Raw genomic sequence first — 27,638 nt, 5'->3', positions numbered from 1 at the left:
AAAACTGTAATTGGTGCCAAAATTGCCAAAAGAAAGACATTTTGTATGCAATATAAAAAAAATGCTTTACGTGTTAATTTGAGACAACAGTACACTTGATATACTTATAGACTGCGGTCTTTTTTAAAACATGTTGTGATCTAGAGATGTAAAACTATTTTTAATGAACATTCAAAGCAGTACAGTCGGAGGTATATGGGGTCAAAATGATCAAAACTAGGGTTAAGCAAAAGGTTTAATCAAAGGACAAACATACAAAAAGCATCACACAGACTTGCATAAATACATATATTAATAACATTTATATATAAAAACAATATATCTCAACATACAGGCAAGCATTAGAAAAGTAACAGCGTATATGTGAAGCGTGGTGAGAAAATAATTTAGCTTCTGTGTATCTGAAGACTTTTGGTGCAATCTTTATGATTGGACAGATATCTGAAGAATTACGGTGCTGATGGCGGATCACTGTAGATTTTTTTCACATTTCTATTTACATCCACAAAATGAAAACAATTAAGCCACATCAAAAACAGCACAGCTCTCCATTAAAGACAGAACAATGAGAGGGTGTGACGATTATTTTCACCAGAATCCCATTACTCAAGAAGAAAACTAAATGAAGACTTGCAGATTACAGACTCTTAATAACTTTTTATACCCCAAATAAAACACAAACAGAACAAAAACAGTGAATGCGGCAGTAACGTTTGGATCTTTTCACAATATCTATTGTCACTAGAAGTCCCACTGAAATGGTAGAAAGCTTCTCCAACACAGTATATAAAAATAATAAACCCATAAAGCAGTAAAATATTTATATGCTCTAAATAATGTTCATCTCTCAACATTTCAACGCTATAAAAATAGTTAAAAAATCTGACAATTATTCAGTAGTGAATTACTTTATATAATCATTATCTTTTTGTCTTTAGTTTGCCAGGCATCAGTCAGCAAACACACGAAACAAATCCTGAACCACACAAGGCATAACAGAGAAGTTTGAATGTGGCTTTAACTGGTGGTTTGGGACAAAAACAAAACCCCTTCTGTGTAATTAATGACGGGAGATTTTATGTTAAACCAAACCTAAATGACTCCTGACCTCGGTTAGACAAGAACCAGCACCAACTTGAATTTCAAGAACCAGTTTTGCATTACAAAACAAAGCTTTACGTGAGAGGAGTCCTGGGCAGGTGTGTTGTTTCACAACTACGCTCACTAACAGCAATTACAGATGGACGTTACCTGAAGTGAATGACCTCTGAGCGCTCCTCTATCAAATCTTTGCTCAGTAACGTGAATATGCACTGCCATTCAAAATGTGTTGAGCCGTAAGATTTTAAAAAAATGTTTTTAGAAGTCTCTTATGCTCACCAAGGCTGCATTTATTTGATTAAAAATACAAAAAAAAAAAAAACATTAAAATTGTGAAATATTAATAAAAATGTAAAATAACATTTTCTAATCGAATATGTTTTAAAATATAATTTATTCCTGTGATCAAAGCTGAATTTTTATCCTCATTACTCCAGTCTTTAGTGTCACTTTATCCTTCAGAAATCATTCTAATATGATTTGATGCTCAATAAATAATTTATGCTTATTATCAGTGTTGAAAACTTTCTTTGATGAATAGAGAGTTCAAAAGAACAGCATTTATCTGGAATAGAAAGCTTTTGTAACATTGTACTTCCGTTCAAAAGTTTGGGGCCAGTACACATTTATTTATTTTATTATTTTGGGAAAGAGCTTAAAGCAGCACTTGGTAACTTTTGCTCTCGGAGTCCCCCTACAGTTGGGAAATAATGTCCTCAACTACTGTCGTAAGATCTGTCATCCTACAACAGGGATGCCATCGCGCGTGCATTTGTTGACATGACAGCCCCGATAGCCCTGAACTAGTAATGCGCGGGTCGTCTCATGACCCGCGGACCCCGTATGTCTATTTAATGGTCCCGGCTGCGGGGCGGGTTGTAAAAATATATACAGTGGTGCGGTGCAGGCCAAATAACTTCATAAAAGCGTCCCGCGGGTTGGTGCAGCACTAACAGTTCCCCTGAACACTGCAGGAGGAGTTCACATGCAGGAGTTGTTCTGGCGGCGCGTGTGAAATGTCTTCATCAGGTACAGTCAGTGGCAGATGTTTCAGCATGTCATATGAATATAATTTCATGGGTTTTATTTTTTTCAAACGCCAAATAATCGCGATGCTCACATTTACAAGCCAGCGTCATTATAGTAGTCTATTGGTTACCGTTTTCCAGAATCTATATGATACTTCAGTTCAATGTTTGAGTGGTAGGTAATCACCGTAACAAGCAGGACAGCATCGGTCGGGCACGCCTCCTTCAGCTCACGCCGACGAGCTAACGCTGGTCACATGTTGATCCTCCTCCTGCCTTTAATCACATCACTTTTTCGTTTCCTCTTATTGCTTTCCTCCAACAAATCCTTTTCTTTCTTATTTGTCTCTGCTGCTTCGGACATGACTATATTATCCGACGAACAAAGTTGGGCTCGCACGTCTGAATGTAAGGAAGTGTGTGTGTTGGTGGAAGTGACGTATATGCCGTAAAGCAGGCGAATTTTGTAGTTCTTTTTGTTTTCGGGTTACTACCAGAAACCCGAAGTTTAAATGTACGATTAAAAACGATACAGACCCCATCAGGCTATGGCAGACGTGTCATTCAACCTATTGTAAGTCGATTTATCATCACAAGAGTCTTGAAAATATATTATGAAGGTTGAAAAGTTACCTAGTGCTGCTTTAAAGGAATGAATACATTTATTCAGCAAGGATGCGTTAAACTGATCAAGTGACATTTAGGATGTTACAAAAGAGTCTATTTAAAATAAATGCAGTACTTTTGAAATTTCAACGGATCAACGAATCCTAAAAAATGTTTTACACATGTAAAATGAAAAGATATTAATCATAAATGCTTATTATAATGATTTCTGAAGGGTCATGTGACACTGTAGACTGGAGTAATGATGATAAATTCAGCTTTGATCACAGGAATAAATTACATTTGAACATATATTTCATATAGAAAACAGTTATTTTACATTTTAATAATATTTCACAATATTAAAGCTTTTTTTAAAAAATAAAATAAATGCAGCTTTGGTGAGCACCAGACTTCCCCTAAAAACATTAAAAACGTTTGAACGGCAGTGTAAGTCCCAAATAATCAATTTGGCAACTGATATACACCCCCAAAATGTGTGTGTGTGAATCTGTGTAATCCAATAGTACATGTGTGAAGACTGGTTCACACAATTAATGAACATTTGTGTCTTGCTTGCACATGTTTATGTTTTAACAGAACACCACTTTAGATTCCAGGCCTATGGTTTTATTTCTGCTATTAGGCATTAAATGCTCTCAATGAGGCAACTCTTTCACAGATCGCAACAACCACACGCTCACGGCATTTCAACACGGATGAAGAATATCAAAATCTCTCATCACACTAATAAACACACAACACAGACGCAAAGAGAACTCAACAGTGCTTAAACCGAGAAACGTCTACTTTTGTTAGCTTAAGGACACTTAAAGAATCGTATGGTTTCATATGAACACCGCAGTCATAGGTGACAGATAACAGAGAGCAGATCACTCAAACAGAAGGAAAAAAGGCCACAAAGTGTTGGAAAAGAGATGTTACAACCCTCTTCATAGTCGAGCAGCGCTTCATATACTCCATATACCTGCACATTGACACATTTTGCCCCCAAAACCTATTTCCCACAAGACTGGCTTACATTGTCTTACAGATAAAGCACAATGTCATAGTGAAGTCTTTTGCTATGCATCACGACTGAACTTAAGCCCTATTTGGACGGGATTCGTTACGCAAGGGTAGATGGAGTAAAAGGACTTCTGTAATATTAATAAATCACACGGCATAAGAAATCTCAGTAAAACTAGCAGAAGTGGGACCGTATTAAGTTGCTTCCTGACATCACGTGCACATTTATTAAAAATTTGATTTACAATGAATGTGTGTTGTTAATCTGATCTCGTTACTCGCTTAATTTCACATTCATAAATCTGTGTGTGACCCTGGAGCACACAACCAGTCATAAGTCTCACGGGTATATTTTCCTTTTAATGGAAAATAATCTTTAGGATATTAAAGTAAAGATCATGTTCCATGAAGATTTTGTACATTTCCTATACCGTAAATATATCAAACATGCATTATTAGTAGTAATATGCATTGCTAAGGACTTTAAAGGAGATTTTCTCAATAATGGGATTTTTTTGCACCCTTAGATGTTCAAATAGTCGTATCTCGGCTCCTATCCTAACGAACCACACATCAATGGAAAGCTCATTTATTCAGCTGACGAATAAATCTCACTTTCAAAAAATGTACCCATATGACTGGTTTTGTGGTCCAGGGACACAAATCTCTAAATTATAAACCTCTCTCTCTTATGTGTGAAAAATACTTATTTCAATTAAATTATCTGAGAGCAAAAAAGCCTTAAAATTATCTGTTTGCAATTTGTTTCCTTTTTGAGTGTCATGTAGTTATCATAATTTATCAAAGTTTCCCTCCAGTTGTTTTTCTGAATTCTGTTATTACTTGTGTATTGTTTTGAGCATAAATACAAAAATTATGTGTGCATAAAATTCTCTCATATATACCTTTATATAATGGTTAGGTCCAGTCGAATGAATATTAAATTAATACAATTCTGTTGGTAATATGCATTTACCTAAAGCTAAAAGAAGTTTTGTGCGTCTGACAAGTGCTTTCGACACTTTTTCTAATCCGAACAGTGAAAACACGAAGTTTGTTAGACATGCATGCTTGAAAAAAAACACTTAAACAGGAAATGATGTAATAATTGTGTACAGTGGGTCTATTCACACAGGCTTTGTATTACTTCAGGCCATTTTTCCGGACCTTTTTACAAAAGGTAAAAGTACATTGTCTGTAATGATTACCTGGATGGCACATTCGGACGGGACTATAATCACTGAGAAGATCAGATAATAATTACTTTACCTCACCTCTATGTTAAAATAATCCCGTCTGAATAGGGCTTAAGTGTGATATCATCATCACCACAGATGTATTAGGCGCGTATTATGAATTATATCGATAGCCACATACGGTAGCAACCAAACTTGGGCTCTTTAATAGTCCTGGGTTAGCAAGTGAACCCTTCTTGGGGCAAAATGTAAAATGCAAAAAGGAGATCCAACCACCTCAACAACTGTCCATAAAAAAACATTTTCAAAGCATTTCCTGCATAACCTCCAAGCCTTCAGGGGGCGCTCTCACAAACAGCTCTTCCTCGACTGCTGTCACTACAAACAATTACAAAATGACTCCCTTAAACACATTCACACCCAGCCAAACATAGTAAAATTACACAGCTAAGGTCATTTAAAAGCTACATAAAAACACAGTCCTTCGCCACCTCAGCCTCTTCATATAGAGTAGTGCAGGTATGGCATCACTTCGTAGGCCTAAATGTAGAAGTGAGTTAGCACTGTAGCACTTCCCGTTCCCTCGTCCCAAAGTCAATGGGTTTTTAGAACGGGGTTTTAGTTAAATGGCTGAAATAAGGTCTGTGGTGAACACAAGCTCAAGACACTTTCACGTTTTATACAACATAAAATACATTAGTATTACCCCACTCGTGATTTTTTGAAGCTGTTATGCGTCTTGAAAAAGCCGGTTGCTAACAAGTATCTAAATGTGACTACAGAGACTTTAGGGGAGATCACGCCAAACTGGTAAACTCTGTCTGCCTTTACAACCTCATTATGCTCCCAATTCTGCTCTTATACACTAGTTTAACTCAAACGCTCTAGGGAAATGTTTTAGATAAAAACTGGAAGAGTTGTCAGAAGCTAAGTCATAATAGTCTCGTTGAAGTCATGTGACCGTAGTGTTGTCCGTTTATCGCCTACCATTATTAGCCTTTTACTTCTGGCGACTGCATTTAGGCTTCGAAGTTAATAAAAGTGTGTTCATCTGTGATAATTACCTTTCTTGATGGACAAAAAGTGTAAGTAATAAACTTGATTCTTGTTGATCACAGAGCTTGTTTTAACCATAACCCAAAAGCCTATGGGAAAATAGTTTTAAAAAAAAAGTGGCGCACACCTGCACCCCTCCATAGGAGTTTCTTAGGCCGGGGACACACTGCAAGCGTGTCGTGAGCGTCTCGGCTGCGTGGCGTGTCCGTTTTTATTTCGGCTCCCATGTTAACCGGTTAGCGCTTGCATACTGCCTGCGTCAGCCGCGCGGCTCACGCGCGGTCCGAGCCGCGCGAAAAACGCGTGCATGCTTCAAATAGAAGAGTCGCCTATTTTTCACGCGACACGCGAGCGTGTTGGAAGCGTTTCTAGGCAAAACAGCATAGGAAAAGGAGTTTATATGCCATTTTGACACGAATACATATTAATAAATGACATTTTCATGTGTGAAAGTCTTTAGGTTAACATAAATGCAGATATAGGCCTACTTGTAATAACAAAAAACAACATAATTATCGTTTTGAAATATTAAACCTGTCAATACAGAACGAAATATTCTGTAGCCTATTTTGCCGTCAATGCCAAATATATGTATGGTCAATAGGCTACTGCCGACGCTGTCTTTGCTGTATCAATAGGCAATCTATTTATATTTAACATGAAGTATAGGGCTTCCCTGCAGCAGCAGCGCCGCGTCAGACACGCTTCTGGTGTGTTTCTGCTGCGTGTCAGCCGCGGGGCGGCTGCCTGGCGTTTTCTCTGTCTTTGCATACATATATTTGGCATTGACGGCAAAATAGGCTACAGAATATTTCGTTCTGTATTGACAGGTTTAATATTTCAAAACGATAATTATGTTGTTTTTTGTTATTACAAGTAGGCCTATATCTGCATTTATGTTAACCTAAAGACTTTCACACATGAAAATGTCATTTATTAATATGTATTCGTGTCAAAATGGCATATAAACTCCTTTTCCTATGCTGTTTTGCCTAGAAACGCTTCCAACACGCTCGCGTGTCGCGTGAAAAATAGGCGACTCTTCTATTTGAAGCATGCACGCGTTTTTCGCGCGGCTCGGACCGCGCGTGAGCCGCGCGGCTGACGCAGGCAGTATGCAAGCGCTAACCGGTTAATATGGGAGCCGAAATAAAAACAGACACGCCACGCAGCCGAGACGCTCACGACACGCTTGCAGTGTGTCCCCGGCCTTACTGAGCTTCATAGTAGCTTACAGGACTGAGGGCTGAAGGGTAACAATTAACAAAGGACACTTCTCAAATGCTTCTATCAACACAGTGGGTTTCATACGAAGCACAGAAATGATGTTCAATGGGGTCTAACTGTGTTAAGCTTAGGGACACACAGAAATATTTCCACTGTGCAGATACTGAACTTAAAAGTGAGGATGCTTCTCATGAGCAATTATCTTAATGTCCACCACAATCCTCTCAATCTTACCAAAAGTCATGAGCAAATGCATATAATGAATTATTATAAATCTAGAGTTCATTTTGAAGATGCAGACAGGAAAAAACTGAAGGAGAAATTACACCTGAACCATGCCGTACAAATTAGTTCCTTAGTTGGTTTCGCAGTTATCAATCCGTTTCTTTTCTAAAGTTCAGAGTGGAAACAGAGCATCACATTTCGGGCACCTGCTGTCTCTTTCCTCTTACGAGGCTTTAGATTTTCTTGCTCTTGGCGATGTCTTTTCATCTGGTTTCGTGACTCCATTGACTGAACCCCCTGTTGATGAGACATAAAAGCATTTAGGAAGGAAAACAAGGCAATTTCAACGTCTCGGTGCTGAAGCATTCCCTAGTAGTGGCAATTTGTCAAAAAAATGTGCATTATTTTTTGGACTATAAAAAATTAAAGCCATATGTCTATCCAAATTGTGCTCTAAATTTGGAGTTCAAAATTTAATTAGTCAAAAATTTGATTTTATTTAGGCGTTTTACAAAAAACAGCCACCACAATTAACACATTTCTGTCACAATTTCACAAATTGCTGGAACCATAAGTCTTCCCAATGATGTGTCTTGTCAAGATTAGAAAAAGACTTTATTATAAATTAGTCCAGTAAATCTGACACCGCCCCCTAGTGGGAGGCTTTCAAGTACAGCTTCCAATGTCCAACCAGTTTTCACAGGATGAATTTTGTTGTGCATCGGCTCCTCAGTGCGGATGAATCTAATGTTTTGAGTCGGGTGATCAACTGGAGATTGATCTGTTGCAGAACAGTAGATGTGACTGCAGGACAATGCGGGACACTTGTGAGATTTCAAAACCCTTCTTCCTGAAGCCTCGGAGCCTAATGAATCAGTGTATCGATTCATGATTCGGATCGCCAAAGTCACGTGATCTCAGCAGTTTGGCGATTTGACACGCGATACACTGATCCATTAAACTCCGAGGCTTCAGGAAGAAGTGTTTTGAAATTGGCCCATCACTATAAGTCTTTTTTTTTTTTGCGCACAAAAGCTATTCTCGTCGCTTCATAAATGATTGTAGAGCCGCTGTAGTGAGATGGGCTTTGTAACGACGTCTTTAATGCCTTTATGGGTCTTGAGAGAGGAAATGACATTGGTGTCAATGAAGGCCTGTCTGAGCCATCGGATTTCAACACTAATACAGGGTTCGTACACCTTTTCAAAGGTCACATTCAAGCACTTTTCAAGCACTTTCAAGGTCCATTTTAAAGATTTTCCCAGCACCTAACACAGCTGTAAAATACATACCAATACATTGTCAAAATTATTATTTAGTGTTATCATCACACTAAAAAGATAATAATACTATAAACAGCCAAAATTGTGTTTCGTAAAGCAGAAGGATCAGATCAGTAGACTTTGCTTACTATCTAACCTGCCTGGTAATTGTAAAAACCACTCGACGGGTTCACTTAACTTTCAATTCATTTATTGAAAATTTTAATGATGCAAACATTCGTCTTTGAGGTAGACAGTCAATCAGATTCAGCTCATTGACCTTTTCTATATTTAAAGGGGGGGTGAAATGCTGTTTCATGCATACTGAGCTTTTTGCACTGTTAAAGACTTGGATTCCAGTCTGACGTGCAAAACCGTTTTGCTTGCTACTGCTAAGGTCTAGTCGCATACAATAGTCCATAAACCGAATCATGTCCTCATAAACTGCGAGTAAATACACACAAATGTTGACAGGCCACTAAATACAGTCCATACCACAGAGACGGACGTCCTGCTGTTGCTGTTTCTCCTGTTCAGTTTATTTCTGATTCTGGATCATATCTGTATTAGCTGACTCTGATTGATAGCCATGGTTTATTAGAGTAACGTTTTCTTCTCCACGCTTGAAGATGTCAGCTTTCAGACGCTCTCGTGCAGTAGCCGCACGATCGTCATTCTTTAGCTCCGCCCACTCGATACGCCTCCAGCCGCTCGTTTTTTCCGGAAAGACTCGGTACAGCCCATATTTCTTTTATAAATATAATAAAACTAAAGACTTTTCGGAGATATGAAGGATGCAATACTACTCTATAGGGAATCAAGATTGACATGAGATTGACTGAAACTGAGTGTTTCACCCCCCCCTTTAATTAATTTCTTTTTTGTGTGTGTATGTCTATTAAAAGTCTAGGTAATCAAGATATTTCTTCTGAAGAGATCACTTTATATGATAAAGCTTAAGCTTTTTTTTCCATAAACATTGATCAATTACCATTACAATTATCTCACAAATATGCTTACAGTGCGTGGTCTACAACGGGGTAATTGTGTTGCAGTAGCTTACATACAGCACAAGAAGCTTGACTTCAAATGGTAAAAAGAAGAGAAAACAGTAATAAAATAAGAACAAATAAGCAAAATCAATAGCACAAATAAATCAGGTAGGCCTAGGTCTAACTGTTCAGGTGAGACACTGAATTAAAAAATAAACAAATTATCAAATTTAAAATAACATTGGATTTTCATTGTAAAAATTAAATACATATTAATATGTTAAAGTTACACAAGTTAATCAGTAAAGAGCAGCAAGAGATCTTTTGTCTTTTTGTAGTTTGAATAACTGCTGCCCCTTTAAGACCTGACGCAAGTGTGGACTCAAAACACTGTTCCTGTTACTCATTCTTCCTGAACTGTATTTACGTTAATACACACCCAGATGAACAGTGTAATATTTTTGTGTGTATTTGACCATTAATAAGCTGGGAAAAGGAGCAATTTCTTTTAAATTTACTTGTATGTCGGAGGTTGGCTTTATTACTGTATGTGCGCACTTCAGATTTGAGGGCGAAATCTGCGGGAATTTGTAGAATTATGTGCAATCCTGTGCGAAATTCAGACCGATCACACACTAACACACTGTCATAAAGATAAATCCAGCAGAACGTGTCGGCACGTTAGTGTTTAGAGGGTTAACCCGTCGGCCGGAAAGGAGGTGGAGGGGAGAGCAACAGGTGTAAAGAGGAGAGGTATCGTTTTGGATATTTCATTATCGATGCATATCAAAAATATCAATATTTTTGACAGCACTAAGTTACTTGTATGATCATCTGACACTATTTTTATGCACAGAGCTAACGTTTGTAGGTTTTAATTTGCGGATTTGTGGCTACGTTCACAGCCTATTCCACAAATGAACATGCCATAACGGACATGCTAATCTTACATTATCACATTATACATATACTCTGTCACTTATTAGCAAGTTAACAGTTAATAGCGCAAGTTAAACAAATAGGCGGCTAAACTACTTTAGTTAGCTTACTTGAAAGTCTATGACTTACCTTTCATGTGACTCGAAAGAGCAGACTCGGCCATAGTGAAAAGCTGCACGTATTTTTGCAAACTTTACAAGAGGCACTTCATGGGGTTTGTGCCCGTTTGATCCGAAATTCGTATTTAGCATCTTTCAGCCAACGTTAATTGAAACGACAACATGGGGGCGGAGACGCACATGGAAATAGACGGGCAGATCGCGAGCATAGCAGGTTTCATTTTAGGCTCTCCAACATTTTTATTTCTACATTTAATAAAAAAAACTATTTAGTCAGATAGGTATTTGTTGTAAAAGAAATATCCATTTACACGTTCAACTTGGGCGTTCAGTGACACGTCTACAGCGTTTGGGGATATGAAAAGGCAAAATGTAGACGTTTTTTAAACGATACTATTATCATTGTGAAAACGGTGACACCATGCGCATGTTTAGTCTATAGGCGAAAAGTTAAATGTACCTATAAGGAACAGCTGGAGGACCATTTTGCCACTTATTAGGTCAATTGGCAACATGATTGGGTATAAACAGAGCCTCTCAGAGTGGCGGTGTCTCTCAGAAGTCAAGATGGGCAGAGGATCACCAGTTCCCCCAACGCTGTGGCAACAAAGAGTGGAGCAATATCAGAAAGGAGTTTCTCAGTTTCTTTTCTGAGAGTTTGAAGTTATCATCATCTACAGTGCATAATATCATCCAAAGATTCAGAGAATCGGAAACAATCTCTGTGCGTCAGGGTCAAGGCTGGAAAACCAAACTGGATGCCCGTGATCTTCAGGCCTTTAGACGGCACTGCATCACATACAGGAGTGATACTGTAATGGAAATCACAACATGGGCTCAGGAATACTTCCAGAAAACACTGGTGAACACAACCCACCGGGCCATTCACCATTGCCGGCTAAAACTCTATAGGTCAAAAAAGAAGCCATATCTAAACATGATCCAGAAGCGCAGGCGTTTTCTCTGGGCCAAGGCTCATTTAAAATGGACTGAGGCAAAGTGGAAAACTGCTCTGTGTTCAGATGAATCAAAATTGGAAGTTATTTTTGGAAAACTGGGACGCCATGTGATCCGGACTAAAGAGGACAAGGACAACCCAAGCTGTTATCAGCGCTCAGTTCAGAAGCTGCATCTCTGATGGTATGGGGATGCATGAGTGTGTGTGGCAATGGCAGCTTACACATCTGGAAAGGCCATTAATGCTGAAAGGTCTATCCAAGTTCTAGAACAACATATGCTCTCATCCGGACATCGTCTCTTTCAGGGAAGACCTTGCATTTTCCAACATGACAATGCCAGACCACGCACTGCATCAGTTACAACATCATGGCTGCGTAGAAGAAGGATCCGGGCACTGAAATGGCCAGCCTGCAGATCTTTCACCCATAGAAAACATTTGGCGCATCATAAAGAGGAAGATGCGACAAAGAAGACCTAAGACAGTTGAGCCACTAGAAGCCTGTATTAGACAAGAATGGGACAACATTCCTATTCCTAAACTTGAGCAACTTGAACGTCTCGGCAGTCCTCAGACGTTTGCAGACTGTGCCACACAAGGATAAACATGGCCTTGTCCCAACTTTTTGTGATACATTTTCTTAAACATTTGATATGTCATCTATGTTGTATTCTGAATAAAATATCGAAATTTGAAACTTCCACATAATTGCATTCAGTTTTTATTCACAATTTGTACAGTGTCCCAACTTTTTTGAAATCGGGTTTGTACATTTTAGCCGCTGTGAGAAAAGGGTATACATTAACTCGCATGCGATCGCCTACTAGCCGGACTCCTCCTTAATCTTGCTCAAAAATTGATTTTGGATCATTTTTAACCAAACAAGTTACGGACTGCAATTTTATATTAGTCTGCTTTGGTGCAAGAATTGTGACAAGTCAATTTAAAGTGAATTTTCTAAGGGTATGTTGACACGAGTACATGTTTTTCCATCACGTTTTTGAAAAGTGTTGCGTAGAGACGACAGCGGTGTCAAAACGTCACACAGATCCGTATAAACAGTTAAAAATGTGGTATTCTGCTGCCAGGCCAATAGTTAGCGATGAAACACTGTAGAAGAAACACTGCGTGCCTATAGATTAAACATGCGCATGGCGTCACCGTTTTCACAATGATAATAGTATCGTTTAAAAACCGTCAAAATGTAGCATTTTCATATCCCCCAAACGCTGTAGTCGTGTGATTAAACGGCCAAGTTGAATGTGAAAATGGATCTTAATTTTGCACAAAAGAAAGATAAATAGTAAGATTATCATAATATATAATTTACATGCAAAAGGACTTTCAGGAAAGACTCACCTCGAGAGTCCTTCTTGCTGGGTCTGCTTTTCGGGCTGACAGCTTTCTTCTTACTGGCCTGGATTTGAGATTGTTCTCGCCACTTCTTTAGCTGGAAGTTGATGAATTTCCACATCATCCAGGCCTGGGTTAGGCAGATGGCGGACAGGCATGTCATCCTAAAAGAAGAGAGTACAGCATTTAAAAATGTAGCATTTAACACCAGAATAACTCAAATTTGAGTCCTACCCTCGCTGTTAGATCATTCAAGGTAACACATCAGCTAACCCCGGGATGCCTCAGGGTTCGGTGTTTGGCCCTCTCCAGTTCTCAATATACACAGCTAAACCGAGACCAATCATTCGGCCTTTTGGCTTTTCCAACCTGTTATAGTAATGACTTCAAGCTCTATCTGTGGTTTAGGCCTGATAACCCCAGGATGCCAATACAATTCTTGTGTATATCTGAGTCCTGGATCAGAGAGGATCTGGATGAGATCCTCATCACCTGACCAACATTAACACAAGTCAGCCAGACTCTTTGAGGATGTAGATGATAACCTTCCTAACAACATGTCAATGACCAATGGTCATGCAGATTCACACTTTAAAACTCTAGAAACACCAGATGCTTCTAGTCTGGGCATGTGGTTCAGCTACACTGAACGTTTCTGGCCAATCTTGAAAGTAACATCTCATACTGGCATTGCGGTCTCCTTTGGATAAACTGCTTGTATAATACTTGTCTACTAAATACATAGAAGTAAACTACACAGAGTAAGCAAACGTGGGAAATGCAGCTGACCTACCTGACAGTGAGCACATTAAAGTTCCCATCCGCTAAGGAAAAGCCCTGATTATCTGTGCGGGACAGGCCGAAACCAAACGTCAGGACAGATATGGTGAGTGTCAGGAGGCGGGTGATGACAAACAGCAGAGCCCACAGTGTGAACCTAAGAGAGAGACACAGAACAGGCCATTTTTCTTAATTCAAAGGTCTCTGCACAGACAATATAACATTATAAGAAAAGTATTATAAGATTATATGACAAGAAAAATGTGCAAATAAGCAGAATGACTTGAGGGCTGAAGATACGAACCCTTTCTGCTTGTTTTCATCACTGAAGTAGAAGAGTCGTGAGGCGTGGAACAGCAGCTCCACCAGGTAATGTGGCACCAGAAGAACTAGACCTAACCGGTGGAGACTGAGAGATGACAGACAGCATCACGCCCGTAAGATACACTGTTCAAGCATTCAAAAGCACATCTATAAACCTGTTCCTTATGGATGAATCCCTATTGCTGCACTCATCTACCATGTGCTGAGTTGCAAAACCGAAAACATGATGATCAATCATAAAACATGTGAATTAATGTTTCTTATGGCTCGTTTCCACCGAACGGTACGGTTCAGTAGTTTAGCACGGTATGCATTTTTTTGTCGTTCCCATTGTCAGAAGTCGTGTATGGTACCCTAGTCTCAGCACTTCAGGAGTTTGGAAGTCGTCATCTGATTGGTTGAATTCTCCAGGATGTCGGGGAGCCGAGTGTGTTGCGTTCTTTAACGATCCGCCTGGAAACAAATTTCTTTGTTCCTGCAGAGTATGTTCCAAGCGTAAGGGTCTGCTGGCATTATATAGCACAAGAGCGGACTCTAGAGGCCAAATAACAACTTGTGTTGTTTATCTTAAAGCTACACTGTGTGATATTTTCCCCCATCTAGCGATGTAAAGGTATATGACCATCCATTGAATAATAGTTTCAGTTCCTCTCAATTCTGATTTCGTTTTAACTCCTACGGTGGCCGATTTAGTCCAAGATTAACACGGCAATCCCCCTCTTCACATTCGACACGGTGCCATCGAGTGTTAAACGCGAAAGGTGAAGCTTGAATTTACGGGTTTGTCCCTCTTTGGCTAATGTACTTTCAAGATGTATTTGTATGTGTTTTCAATGGCATATTATAAACTTACCAGAATATTTTATTACTTGAAAGACGTAAATATACATTAATGAGCACATATATTTTTGAAAGAACTCAGTGTTTTTAGCTAAGAATAAACTAAAAAAAGTTACAGTGTAGCTTTAAAGGTGTCATGAACTGACTTTTTAAAAAAAATGTATACTGTTTATAGCTTATGATATTCGTGTGGTTTTTACATTGAAAAACATCATGACTAATAAGTAATAGTCTATTTTCTACACTGGTTTTGAGGCTCTCTCCTGAACGCTGGGTTTTGATGGCCGTGCGTTTAGGAGACCTGGAAGTAAACGCCACGCTTAGGATTGGAGAAGCTTTGCATATTATAATGAGCTTCAGCTCCACACGAGGGAGGTTTTTTGTTTAAAGCGGCAATCGGAAGAATTCTCTCACAGGGTGGCTCGCAAAACATATTTATCAAACAAACACAATGATTTATCTCTCTTCCACCAGCGATTGATTGGTATATTATGGAGACCAAATGGGAAAACCAGAAGCGTCTGGTAGAGGTGTTAGTGAGGCCAGCAGGGGGCGCTCACCCTGGGGTCTGTGTGGGTCCTAACACCCCAGTTTAGTGATGGGGACACGGTACTGTCAAAAGAGCACCACCCTTCGGATGAGACATTAAACCGAGGTCCTGACTCTCCGTGGTCGTTAAAAATCCCAGGATGTCCTTCGATAAAAGAGTAGGGGTGTAACCCCGGCATCCTGGCCAAATTTGCCCATTGGCCTCTGTCCATCATGGCCTCCTAATCATCCCCCTCTCCTGATTGGCTTCATCACTCTGTCTCCTCTCCACCAATCAGCTGGTGTGTGTGGTGAGCGTTCTGGCGCAATATGGCTGCCGTCGCATCATCCAGATGGTGCTGCACACTGGTGGTGGTTGAGGAGATTCCCCTTCTATATGTAAAGCGCTTTGAGTGCCTAGAAAAGCGCTATATAAATGTAAATATGACAAATATTTTACTCACTTAAGTGTGTTGCACCCTTCCTGTCGGATCCCATATAGAAGGCACAACTTTGTGTTTTAATCTCAATATGTCTGCAAATCCAGTGTTGACCTGAGACTTATTTACAAACGATTCGGCAGTGAAATGAAGCGAATACAAAAACAAGGTCTTCAACACGTGAGCTGGAACTTCATTAAAAATACATTTCAACCACTGAAGGAAGCTTATGCGGCGACTGTGTTCTTCCACAACCAGGAATAGTGCAATATCTTGCTATCTTCTTTTGTTATGTTTATTTCTGCAGGCTTGCGTTATCCGAACAGCTCCACGAGTTCATGAACTACTGAATTAGGCATTGATCTTCTTCTGTAGAGGCGGTGTTTCGCCACACAATGACGTCAAGATGAGGCACATTCTGAGATTGATCGTTTTGCTTTTTTCGGCTGTGTTTTTCTTTGCAGTCTTGGCTCCAACAAAGTGTGTCTTCTTAAGACAAGCAGCCGCATGTCGAGAAGCAAGACCAAGATCTGCTGTGTGTCGTCCATTGTTGTTTACGGTGTTGCGAGAATGATGTCAGTACACCATGCCTATCATAAGGGTACTGTTGATGGTGGAAACGCAGGCCGGATAAGGGTTTACGGTCCCGAATCGCACTGAACCGCTCCGCACCGTTCGGTGGAAACAAGCCATTAGTGTAAGACTCTGAGTTGGACTCGTCTGAATAAACATGGCCTTTGTCTGGGTCCCGTTTTGACGTACAGACTCATGTCCAACTTTCACCATTACAGACGATTCAGAAGAACTGCACAGCTGCTTAAAGGACAACGCCGGCGAATTTTTAAGTTTATCTTGATCGTTATATCTTTGTGAGTACAGTCTATAGAAAAAAACATGAACCGGATTGGTGCTTGCAACATGGAGTTATTACAGTTAATGCCCAGAGCCCCCCTCAGCTAAAACGGCGCTTTGGGGGCATAAACGTGAAGGGTGTCTTTGTGCCTCTCAGACACAAAATGCAATTAAAATGTCTGTCCAACATGAACTGGTCCCTCACATGACAACGAGATGAGTTTAGCCACTCAGCCATTGTTTAAATTCACCTGTTTTAGCCGGCTAGCTGTGTGTCGCGCTGAAGTCCCATGGGAACGCAGCGGTAGCCGGAAAGTCGAGAAGAGCATCGTTTTTATGAAGAGGCTCGCTCATCGGCTCGTCGGTCCTCAGTATTGAACGTGTCCGAGAGAAATAGTTTTCGATTCTGTACTGCTGATCCGATGAGGACCGCTGCTCGTGAGTTCATCAGATCTCTCAGCAAAATATGACTCAGTTCAGTGAAGGGTTGGAGTTACAACATATAATTCAAGACATTAGTTTATTTATATACGGAGGGACTGTCACTCATGTCAGAAAGTGAGTAACTAAAGTAAAGTGTGTGGTCGGACTCAGCGCTGATTTGAGACGCGAACCGTTTAGAACGATTCAGTCCAATTTGGTGAACTGGCTCGCCCGGTTCACTAAAAAGAACCGGTTCAAAAGAACGATTCGTTCATGACCGGACATCACTAGAGTGATAATCCGATCGGGCTCGCGAGTGAAGAAGAAATTGTTTGCGTTTGTGCCTTTCCGAATTGTAAAAATTTGCAGCGAACACTTGACTAACTTACACAGACACAACACAGCCGGGCCGGTTGAAGAAAAATGCCATTCCGTGGTTAAAGACGGGTGCAGCCACTGTGGAGGTAATGTAAACTTTATTTATCCTTCCATTTGGGCACACCCGGCTTGAGGAAAAATGTTCAAAAATTTAAAATAATCTTGCTTTACACACACATCACGCTCTTCCCAACTGAACTGCCTATTTTCCGGCTACCGCTGCGTTCCCATGGGACTTCAGCGCGACACACAGCTAGCCGGCTAAAACAGGTGAATTTAAACAATGGCTGAGTGGCTAAACTCATCTCGTTGTCATGTGAGGGACCAGTTCATGTTGGACAGACATTTTAAATGCATTTTGTGTCTGAGAGGCACAAAGACACCCGTTACGTTTATGCCCCCAAAGCTGCGGTATAGCTGAGGGGGGGCTCTGGGTATTAACAGTAATGTGTTGCAAGCACCAATCCGGTTCGTTTTTTTTTTCTATAGACTGTACTCACAAAGATATAACGATCAAGATAAACTTAAAAATTTGTCCTTTAAGTTAGATTACTTTAAAATCACAGTGCAAATTAATTCTGCAATAAATCCAGCATGTTCCCTTTAAAGAGGAGACAGATCTCCAGCTGCTGAGAGCTGGTTTGGGTCTCGGGGTCTATCACTCCCCTCAGCATAAAAGCAAACTCCCCTTGAAATAAGGAAACACTCACTTGAGGACATAGGCACCAGTGATGTGAAATATATAAAGGCAAATATAGTAGAGTTGACGTGGAATATCTTCCTGAAAACAAAAATAAACACAATATCAATTGAACTGCGTATTACAAGAACCATATTGTATAGACTTGGTCGGTGTCAGGGTGCAGAGTCGGCACGGCGTTAACCCGGTATAGCCTCCGTAGAACCACTTCTGACACTCGACTGAGCAAGATAGATAGAAAAACTGAGCCAAATTGGGTCAGACTGTCCGTACAGTATCTGTGACTGGACACACGACCCAACGCAATGGCCAGAGGTGTCATTTTCTCATCAAAATGAGTCCTGCTCCCCCAAATATTACACAACATGCCTACTTCATAAAATCACACATTTGTCTTTTGATGAAGATTAATGGATTTAAGGTATGTCAGTCAATCAATCAATCAATCAATCAATCAATCAATCAATCAATCAATCAATCAATCAATCAACTTTATTTATACAGTGCTTTTACAATGAGGATTGTGTCAAAGCAGCTTCACAGTGTCAAACAGGATAATACTGTAACACAATTAGATTTGGCTGTACAGTCGTTCTGGAGAAAACAGTGATGTTATCAGCTTATTTTAATTTATCATATAGCGACAATGTTATATAGTGTAAATGTATGCATTACGTTTACTGTCTTAAAATGATTATAAAACTTGTCTTGTGGAATGAAAGTGACATTTTTCTAAATATGTTCTGTGCAATGCAAAGGGCGTTTGTTCATGTATAAGTTTGTGTGGGATACAATATAGGTCCTAAGTGAAATCTTAATTTAAGTCAGGACCACGTTTAACAAACATCTGTCAAAAGCCTAATCTCCAGTTATATGATGGGCTGTTTGGCATCAATGACAGGTTTAGATCAAGTTTAGTTTGTCTTGCATGCTTTTATCTGTTTACACTGAAAAAAATGCATTTCTTACTTAGTATTTTTGTCTTGTTTCTAGTCTGAATATCTAAAAATTCTTAAAACAAGAAGTATTTACTAGACAAGTAAATATAATTGTCTTGGTTTGGGAAAAAATAACTCAAATAAAGAGAGTTTTTGCTTAAAATAAGCTAAATAATCTGCCAATGGGGTAAGTAAAATAATGTTGTGTTAAGATTATTGTGCTCACCCCACTGGCAGATTATTTAGCTTATTTTAAGCAAAATCTCTCTTTTATTTTGAGTTATTTTTTTCCCAAACCAAGAAACTTTTGCTTGTCTAGTAAATACTTCTTGTTTTAAGATTTTTTTTGATGTTTGGACTAGAAACAAGTAAGAAAAGCATTTTTTTTGCAGTGTATTTATTCCTTTTTCTTGTTAGCACAGCCATGCACAATGAAATTAGTTCAGCATTTACATATTACAAAGCAAATTTGGAGTTGACATGGCAGTGCCACAATATTAATCAAATTGCCTTCAAATGACTGACAAAAGCAAAGTTTTTTTATAGCAGCCATCGTCATCATTTTGACGAGAAACTGTCGTTACATATAATGTGACTATATCAGCTTGAAGCACAATCACAGCCCAGGCCTTCCCATAATGAAATAAAGACGACTTCTGTTTTTTACATCAGTAACCTCATGTGATTGCTCATCGAGAAAAACTGCTTTAACGATAAGTTGACGATAAGTGTTTTTTTGAGTCCTGTGACAAGTATTTTACTGGCTTTATTGGAAGTAATAAAGACTTTATTGGCATTTTTGTCTCTTAATCTCTTATTTTTCCATCTTTACAATAATACAGCATCATAGTGCAAATGTTTGATTGTAAGGGACGTATATTGCAGAGGCTTTCGGGAATAGACGAACGGCTCCGTCTGTTTATTCGTCATTGTAAGACTTCAGATCTGTTTTTTTTTTTACTTATTAGAGGTGCAGAACGCCACACAGCAACTTTCCGGCATTACACCAAGCAAAAATCCACCTTAATAATCATTACAGAGTAAAGATCAAGCGCCTAACACCATTACTACGCATGTGCTCATTCAAATAGCTTGTTTTAGCCCACGGCATTCCCAGTAACGCCGACCAAGTCTATACACAACTACTCTCAGATTCAACTTCATACAGCCTGAACTAAGCCTTACCTTTCGTACTTTCTGGAAATACAGTTCAGGAAGAGCATGGAACCAGTAGGCAATCTGACAGATGTAGAAAAACTTCACTTGGAAACTAAAAAGACAAAAAATAAAGAGGATTTGCACATAATGTGTCAACATACTTACACATTCTAGCTGAGCATGTTACACAAAACAACCCTAATATGATCGCCGTGCCATCAGAAAACAAAGCAAAGGGTTTGTGTGAATGGCATTTGAACAGTTATTCAGTGTTTTTGGATGGTTTAATTACAGGGCAACTGAGATCCTGCAATAATCAAAAACGGACAACGATGTGCAGAACGTATGAAATGTTTACTACAAAAATGATCAATCTGGTCATATTATAATAAAGCTGATCAGAAATGTATTTCTCAATAGTGTATAGGAATTAACTAATGCTGACCATTTTAAAAGAAAAGGATGTTCACTGTAACAATTGGACACGGCGTTATCAAAGACCTGGATATAACAAACCACAACTAACATTACAGGACTGCTAAAGAAATGATCACTATTATTACTGAGCATATAGTTAGGGTTAGTGATTTGAATGAGCACTTAAAGGGTTAGTTCACCCACAAATGAAATGTATGTCATTAACTCCTCACCCTAATGTCGTTTCACACCCGTAAGACCTCCGTTCATCTTCACACACAGTTTAAGATATTTTATATTTAGTCCGAGAGCGTATGCAAGTGTATGCACACTATACTGTCCATGTCCAGAACAGTAGTCCATATGAGACATCAGTGGGTTAATCAGAATCTCTTGAAGCATCGACAATACATTTGGGTCCAAAAATAACAAAATAATTCGGAATAATCCGAATCATGAATCAATTCGCTGATTCATAACCGTTTGAATCTCTATCTGAGGATTGAACACAAACCCGGAAGAGAAGACAATGCTGAATAAATTCGTAGTTTTTGTTATTTTTGGACCCAAATGTATTTTGGATGCCTCAAGAGACTCTGATTAACCCACTGATGTCTCATATGGACTACTGTGATGATGTTTTTATTCCCTCTCTGGACATGGACAGTATAGTGTGCATACACTTGCATACGCTCTCGGACTAAATATAAAATATCTTAAACTGTGAACGGAGGTCTTACGGGTGTGGAACCACATTAGGGTCAATCATTAATCATAAAGGTCTACATATTTTTCATTTTTGGGTGAACTAACCCTTTAACTAAAAGTATTACAGTTAGGCACACAACTTCTCTGTATTAGACATGAACGCAACCTCAAATCATGTGGCTTATTGAGGAAAGAGGTGGAATTACTAGGTAATCAGCAAATGAATACATTTTAATGGTTGTTTTACTGACTGAAGCCGTCACATGATTGTACACTCACGCCATGTGAATATGAGGATAACCTTCCCAGAGAAAAGTTGGATTTGTCACAAATTCCTCCTGTTGATAGAGAAGAACAGTCAGTGGGTCAGTGACTGAGGGCAGGAGAGACTGGAGACACGATGTCCGAATCGCTTACATTGGTGAGGAAGCTGCAGCCCCAGATGAAGGAGAACAGGTAGAAGGAGGCCAGCTGTCCCGACTCATTGAACTTGCTGTGCTTCGTTTTGGACAGGTGTAGCCGACGATTGATTTTCTATGGAAAATGAAACAAGTTACTGCCTTGAGACTTTCCACATATGCCTTTGCAAATTGTTCTAAGAATCTTCGTTAAATGAAATAAATAAATCTGTCATGAAAATGAAAGCCACTGTGTAAAAATGATTACATTTCAACAACAAATTAGAGTAAAAACTACAGTAGTTATAGTTTTATAACTACAACCCCAAATCAGAAAAAGTTGGGACAGTATGGAATGTGCAAATAAAATAAAAAATAAGTGATTTCTAAATTTACTTTGACTTGTATTTCATTGCAGACAATATGAACACAAAATATTTCATGTTTTGTCTGGTCAACTTCATGTCATTTGTAGATATACATCCTTTCCTGTCATTCAGACCTGCAACACATTTCAAAAAAAGTTGGGACAGTAAAGCATTTACCACTTTGTAATGTTGCCATTCCTTTTCACAACACTTAAAAGACGTTTAGGGACTGAAGACACCAAGTGATGAAGTGTTTCAGGTGTAATTTTGTCCCATTCTTCCTGCAAACAAATCTTAAGGTGGGCAACAGTACGGGGTCTTCGTTGTCACATTTTGCGCTTCAAAATGCGCCACACATTCTCTATTGGAGACAGGTCGGGACTGCAGGCAGGCCAGTCAAGTACCCGTACCCCCTTCCTCCGCGGCCAGGACTTTGTAATGTGTGCAGAATGTGGTTTTGCATTGTCTTGTTGAAATATGCATGGACGTCCCTGGAAAAGATATCTTCTTGAAGGCAGCATATTATGCTCCAAAATCTCTATGTACTTTTCAGCATTAATGGTGCCTTCACAGAAGTGCAAGTTACCTTTGCCAAGGGCACTGACACAACCCCATACCATGACAGACCCTGGCTTTTGGACTTGTTGCTGGTAACAGTCTGGATGATCCTTTTCTTCTTTGGTCCGGAGCACACAGCGTCCATTCCTCCCAAAAAATACCTGAAATTCTGATTCATCTGACCACAGTACACATTTCCACTGTGTGATGGTCCATCCCAGATGCCTCCGAGCCCAGAGAAGTCGACGGCGCTTCTGGACACTGTTAACATAAGGCTTCCTTTTGGCACAGTACAGTTTTAACTGGCATTTGTGGATGTAACTACGTATTGTGGGACTTGACAAAGGTTTGCCAAAGTAGTCCTGAGCCCATGTGGTGATATCGCTTCTAGATGAATGACGATTCTTGATGCAGTGCCGCCTGAGGGATCGGAGATCACGGTTGTTCAGCTTAGGCTTGCGGCCTTGTCCTTTACGCACTGAAATTCCTCCAGATTCCTTGAATCTTGTAATTATGTTATGCACTGTTGAATGTGAAATATCCAAATCTCGTCCTATCTTTCTTTGAGGAACATTGTTTTTAAACATTTCAATAATTTTCTCACGTATTTGTTGGCAAACTGGCGATCCTCGGCCCATCTTTGCTCCTAAAGGATTAGATCTTTCTTGGATGCTGCTTTTGTACCAAATCATAATTTCAATCACCTGTTGACATCACCTGTTTCAAATCACATCATTATTTAACTCTTTTACCTCATTACTAGCCCTAAATTGCTCTTGTTCCAACTTTTTTTGAAATGTGTTGCAGTCTGCAATGAAATACAAGTCAAAGTAAATTTAGAAATCACTTCTTTCTTTTTTTAGTTGCGTTTTCCAAACTGTCCCAACTTTTTCTGATTTGGGGTTGTAGATTTAGAAGTTAATGCAAAAACTGCCTTTACATGTTTGCATACAATGTGTTATTTGAGTGTTGATTATTATATCTAAACATAAATAGCAACTGAATTAGGGCTAATAGTTTGGGCTCTGTCCTTTAATAGGACAGTAATGTGTAAGTAAGGGCTCCCTATAGTTTACAGTATTATCCTCACTGCAAAAACACTCTTCTAACTTAATATTTTTGTCTTGTTTCTAGTCCAAACATCTAAAAATTATTAAAACAAGAAGTATTTCCTAGACAAGCAAAAGTAATTGTTTTGTTTTGGGAAACAATAACTCAAAATTAAGAGTTTTATCTTAAAATAAGCAAAATAATCTGCCAATGGGGTAAGAAAAATGATCTTGTTTTCTGTTTGAATTAGGATTATTTTTCTTACCCCATTGGCAGATTATTTAGCTTATTTTAAGAAAAAACTCGCTCAATTTTTAGTTATTTTTTCCCAAAACAAGACAACAATTTTAACTTGTCTAGTAAATGTTTCTTAATGTAAGAATTTTTAGATATTTCGACTTGAAACAAGACAAAAATAATAAGTTAGAAGAGCGTTTTTGCAGTGTTAAGAAACTTTTAGTTATAATTTAATTAATTTGAGGACGAACACAATTTGTTCAGTAAACCACTTTTTAATAAAAATAAAGTAATTGTATATTTAGTTTTCTGTACCGAGGTACGCATCGAACTGCCAGTTTTGTGCACCATTACACCTATCAGAACATTATAAACGAACTACCATTCAGAATTACAAAATAAATTAATACTTTTATTCAGTAAGGACAGTATTTTGCATTTTTATTGTGCACCTTTTACATTATTAGGGTAATGCAGCAATCACACAGTGAGTGAACATTTGGAGTGGAAACGGCTGAATAGAGTTGATACGTTTTGTTGGTATGCCCCCTTTAGTTTGCTGGACCTGATGAGCCCTGATGTCCTGCATGATTCGAGGATGATTTGAGCATTTTGAGCTTCAATGGAAGGAACTGTGAGCTTTTGTACAAAGGAGTTCATATGCTCAGCGGCACAACTGAACATCAAGACACGTACACAATCTTAAACATGCGGCGTTACTCACGTCGAGTATGTACTCCTGAATCAGGGCGTGAAGAATGATGGCGATGAGCAGGTAAAAGAACACCGTTGCGATATCTTTGGGGCCAGACTTGTAGTAGTTCACAGGTTCAGGCTTGTCCTCTGCATCTGAATGAACACAATGAAAGGGTGCTCCTTTAAAGGGTTAGTTCACCCACATTTTTTTATTTATTTCATTAATGACTGACCCTTAATGTCGTTCCACACCCGTAAGACCTCCGTTCATCTTCACACACAGTTTAGGATATTTTATATTTAGTCCGAGAGCGTATGCAAGTGTATGCAAAAGCTACGACTTTATTCAGCATCGTCTCCTCTTCCTTATATGTTCAAACCTCAAATAAAGATTCAAGCGGTTATGAATCAGTGAATTGATTCATGATTCGGATCGCGTGTCAATCTCCTGAAATCACGTGACACTGGCGATCCGAATCATGAATTGATTCACTGAATCATAACCGTTTGAATCTTTATTTGAGGTTTGAACATATAAGGAAGAGGAGACGATGCTGAATAAAGTCGTAGTTTGTGTAATTTTTGAACCCAAATGTATTTTCGATGCTTCAAGAGACTCTAATTAACCCACTGATGTCTCATATGGACTACTGTGATGATGTTTTTATTCCCTTTCTGGACATGGACAGTATAGTGTGCATACACTTGCATACGCTCTCGGACTAAATATAAAATATCTCAAACTGTGTGTGAAGATGAACGGAGGTCTTACGGGTGAGGAACGACATTAGGGAGAGGAGTTAATGACATACATTTCATTTTTTGGGATAACTAACCATTTAAAACACCACTTCTCTGCACATTAACCTGCACTCATTAGGGGTCCAAGCGGTGAAGCTCACTTAGAGACGCTTCTCACTAATTGTCTCAACTAGAGAATTTGCAAGACCTGCGATGTGCTGGCATTTAATCTCATCTCATCTCACACAATGACATTTGACTGCGGATCAAGCCTCCTGGGTGAGCCGTGAAATGTCATGAGCTTCAGAAAAACACATTCAGCTGACTAGAATAACTTTACATCATTCATAGACTCAAAAATCATTTTATAAATAAACACAAATAAATATTTTTACCTGTACTATAATGTGTGAATTTACGCTTTGACTTAACACGGCAATGATGCACTTTGATGCACAATTGAATGGAAAAGTTCTTGGTGGTAAAGACCACTACATTTTTTTTTTCTTCAGCAGAGCACATCCAAAATGTTAATTTCGATGCGTCCACGCTAAGGCTGCGTACCAGTCCCAATTGTTCTGCCCCTCGTGGACTCGGACGTGCGTCATTGCACGAGTGCCTAAAGTTTAAACAGGGTTCCCACTGTTTTTCAGTGATAATTTTCCAGGACTTTTCCAGGATATTATCAATTCTACTACACTGAGAATGAAAGACAAGGATCCCACCTTGAAGTAATATACTGCAGTTTATTGCCATGACTTGACTATAAAAACAGTTTTAATATGAGCTCTTAACCACACATTATGACTATGGAAGCTTGTCTGCGTCACAGATTAAAAAATGAAAAGGTAATTGCAACTTTTCCCCTGCTATTCTGACTTTTTTCCTCACAATTGCGAGTTATAAAGTCAGAATCGAGAGATAAACCCGATGAAAAAAGTATTTTTTTTGGACTTTAGAATTGGACTTTATAACTCGACTGTAACTATAAAAATTGTGAATTCTGACTTTTTTCTTGCAATTGCGAGTTAAGATCTCACAATTTTAACAAAAGTAGTAAGAATTACAAGATATACACTTGCATATGCGAGATTTTTTTTTGCAAATAAAGTTGCAATTACCTTTATATCAATTTGTGTTGTGGGACAGCTTCCAGCTCAACTTAGAGACGCTCCCTTCCTATCACTTTTTAAATCTCTCTTGAATAACCTTTTTGTTTTCTTTAGCTTTTACATGATGTTGACAACGCTGTCGCCTTTGGCTTTTGGCTTGCTCAGTTGGGGACACTAACATTTCAACTATTATGATCACTGATCTGCCCGCATTGACACTACAGGTCCTTCAAAAAAATTAGCATATTGTAATGAAGTTCATTATGTTCCATAATGTAATTATAAAAATTAAAATTTCATATATTTTAGATTCATTGCACACCAACTGAAATATTTCAGGTCTTTTATTGTTTTAATACTGATGATTTTGGCATTCAGCTCATGAAAACCCCAAATTCCTGTCTCTAAAAATTAGCATATCATGAAAAGGTTCTCTAAACGAGCTATTAATCTAATCATCTGAATCAACTAATTAACTCTAAACACCTGCAAAAGATTCCTGAGGCTTTTAAAAACTCCCAGCCTGGTTCATTACTCAAAACCGCAATCATGGGTAAGACTGCCGACCTGACTGCTGTCCAGAAGGCCATCATTGACACCCTCAAGCGAGAGGGGAAGACACAGAAAAACATTTCTGAACGAATAGGCTGTTCCCAGAGTGCTGTATCAAGGCACCTCAGTGGGAAGTCTGTGGGAAGGAAAAAGTGTGGCAAAAAACGCTGCACAACGAGAAGAGGTGAGCGGACCCTGAGGAAGATTGTGGAGAAGGACCGATTCCAGACCTTGGGGGACCTGCGGAAGCAGTGGACTGAGTCTGGAGGAGAAACATCCAGAGCCACCGTGCACAGGCGTGTGCAGGAAATGGGCTACAGGTGCCGCATTCCCCAGGTCAAGACACTTT

The 27,638-nt window shown here is 39.1% G+C and overlaps 1 protein-coding gene across 1 annotated transcript in view; it reads right to left on the bottom strand.

Annotated features, from left to right (window-relative positions):
• Nucleotides 1-222: 222 nt before the first annotated feature.
• zgc:113278 (Translocating chain-associated membrane protein 1-like 1-like) overlaps nt 223-27,638 on the bottom strand; it is a 30,976-nt gene continuing 3,560 nt past the window's right edge. Inside the window, exons 3-12 of the mRNA XM_067446970.1 lie at nt 24,913-25,037; nt 21,995-22,111; nt 21,857-21,915; nt 20,480-20,564; nt 18,367-18,437; nt 14,176-14,280; nt 13,885-14,028; nt 13,098-13,255; nt 7,227-7,765; nt 223-6,165 (exon numbers count right to left, since the gene is read on the bottom strand). Coding sequence (XP_067303071.1) covers nt 7,692-7,765; nt 13,098-13,255; nt 13,885-14,028; nt 14,176-14,280; nt 18,367-18,437; nt 20,480-20,564; nt 21,857-21,915; nt 21,995-22,111; nt 24,913-25,037 — 938 coding nt within the window. The 3' untranslated portion in view covers nt 223-6,165; nt 7,227-7,691. The remainder of the gene's footprint in view (nt 6,166-7,226; nt 7,766-13,097; nt 13,256-13,884; nt 14,029-14,175; nt 14,281-18,366; nt 18,438-20,479; nt 20,565-21,856; nt 21,916-21,994; nt 22,112-24,912; nt 25,038-27,638) is intronic.

The sequence above is a fragment of the Pseudorasbora parva genome, chromosome 6 (genome assembly GCF_024679245.1).
Source record: "Pseudorasbora parva isolate DD20220531a chromosome 6, ASM2467924v1, whole genome shotgun sequence".
In the NCBI taxonomy this organism is placed as follows: domain Eukaryota; kingdom Metazoa; phylum Chordata; class Actinopteri; order Cypriniformes; family Gobionidae; genus Pseudorasbora; species Pseudorasbora parva.
This window is presented reverse-complemented; position numbering and strand designations above follow the sequence as displayed.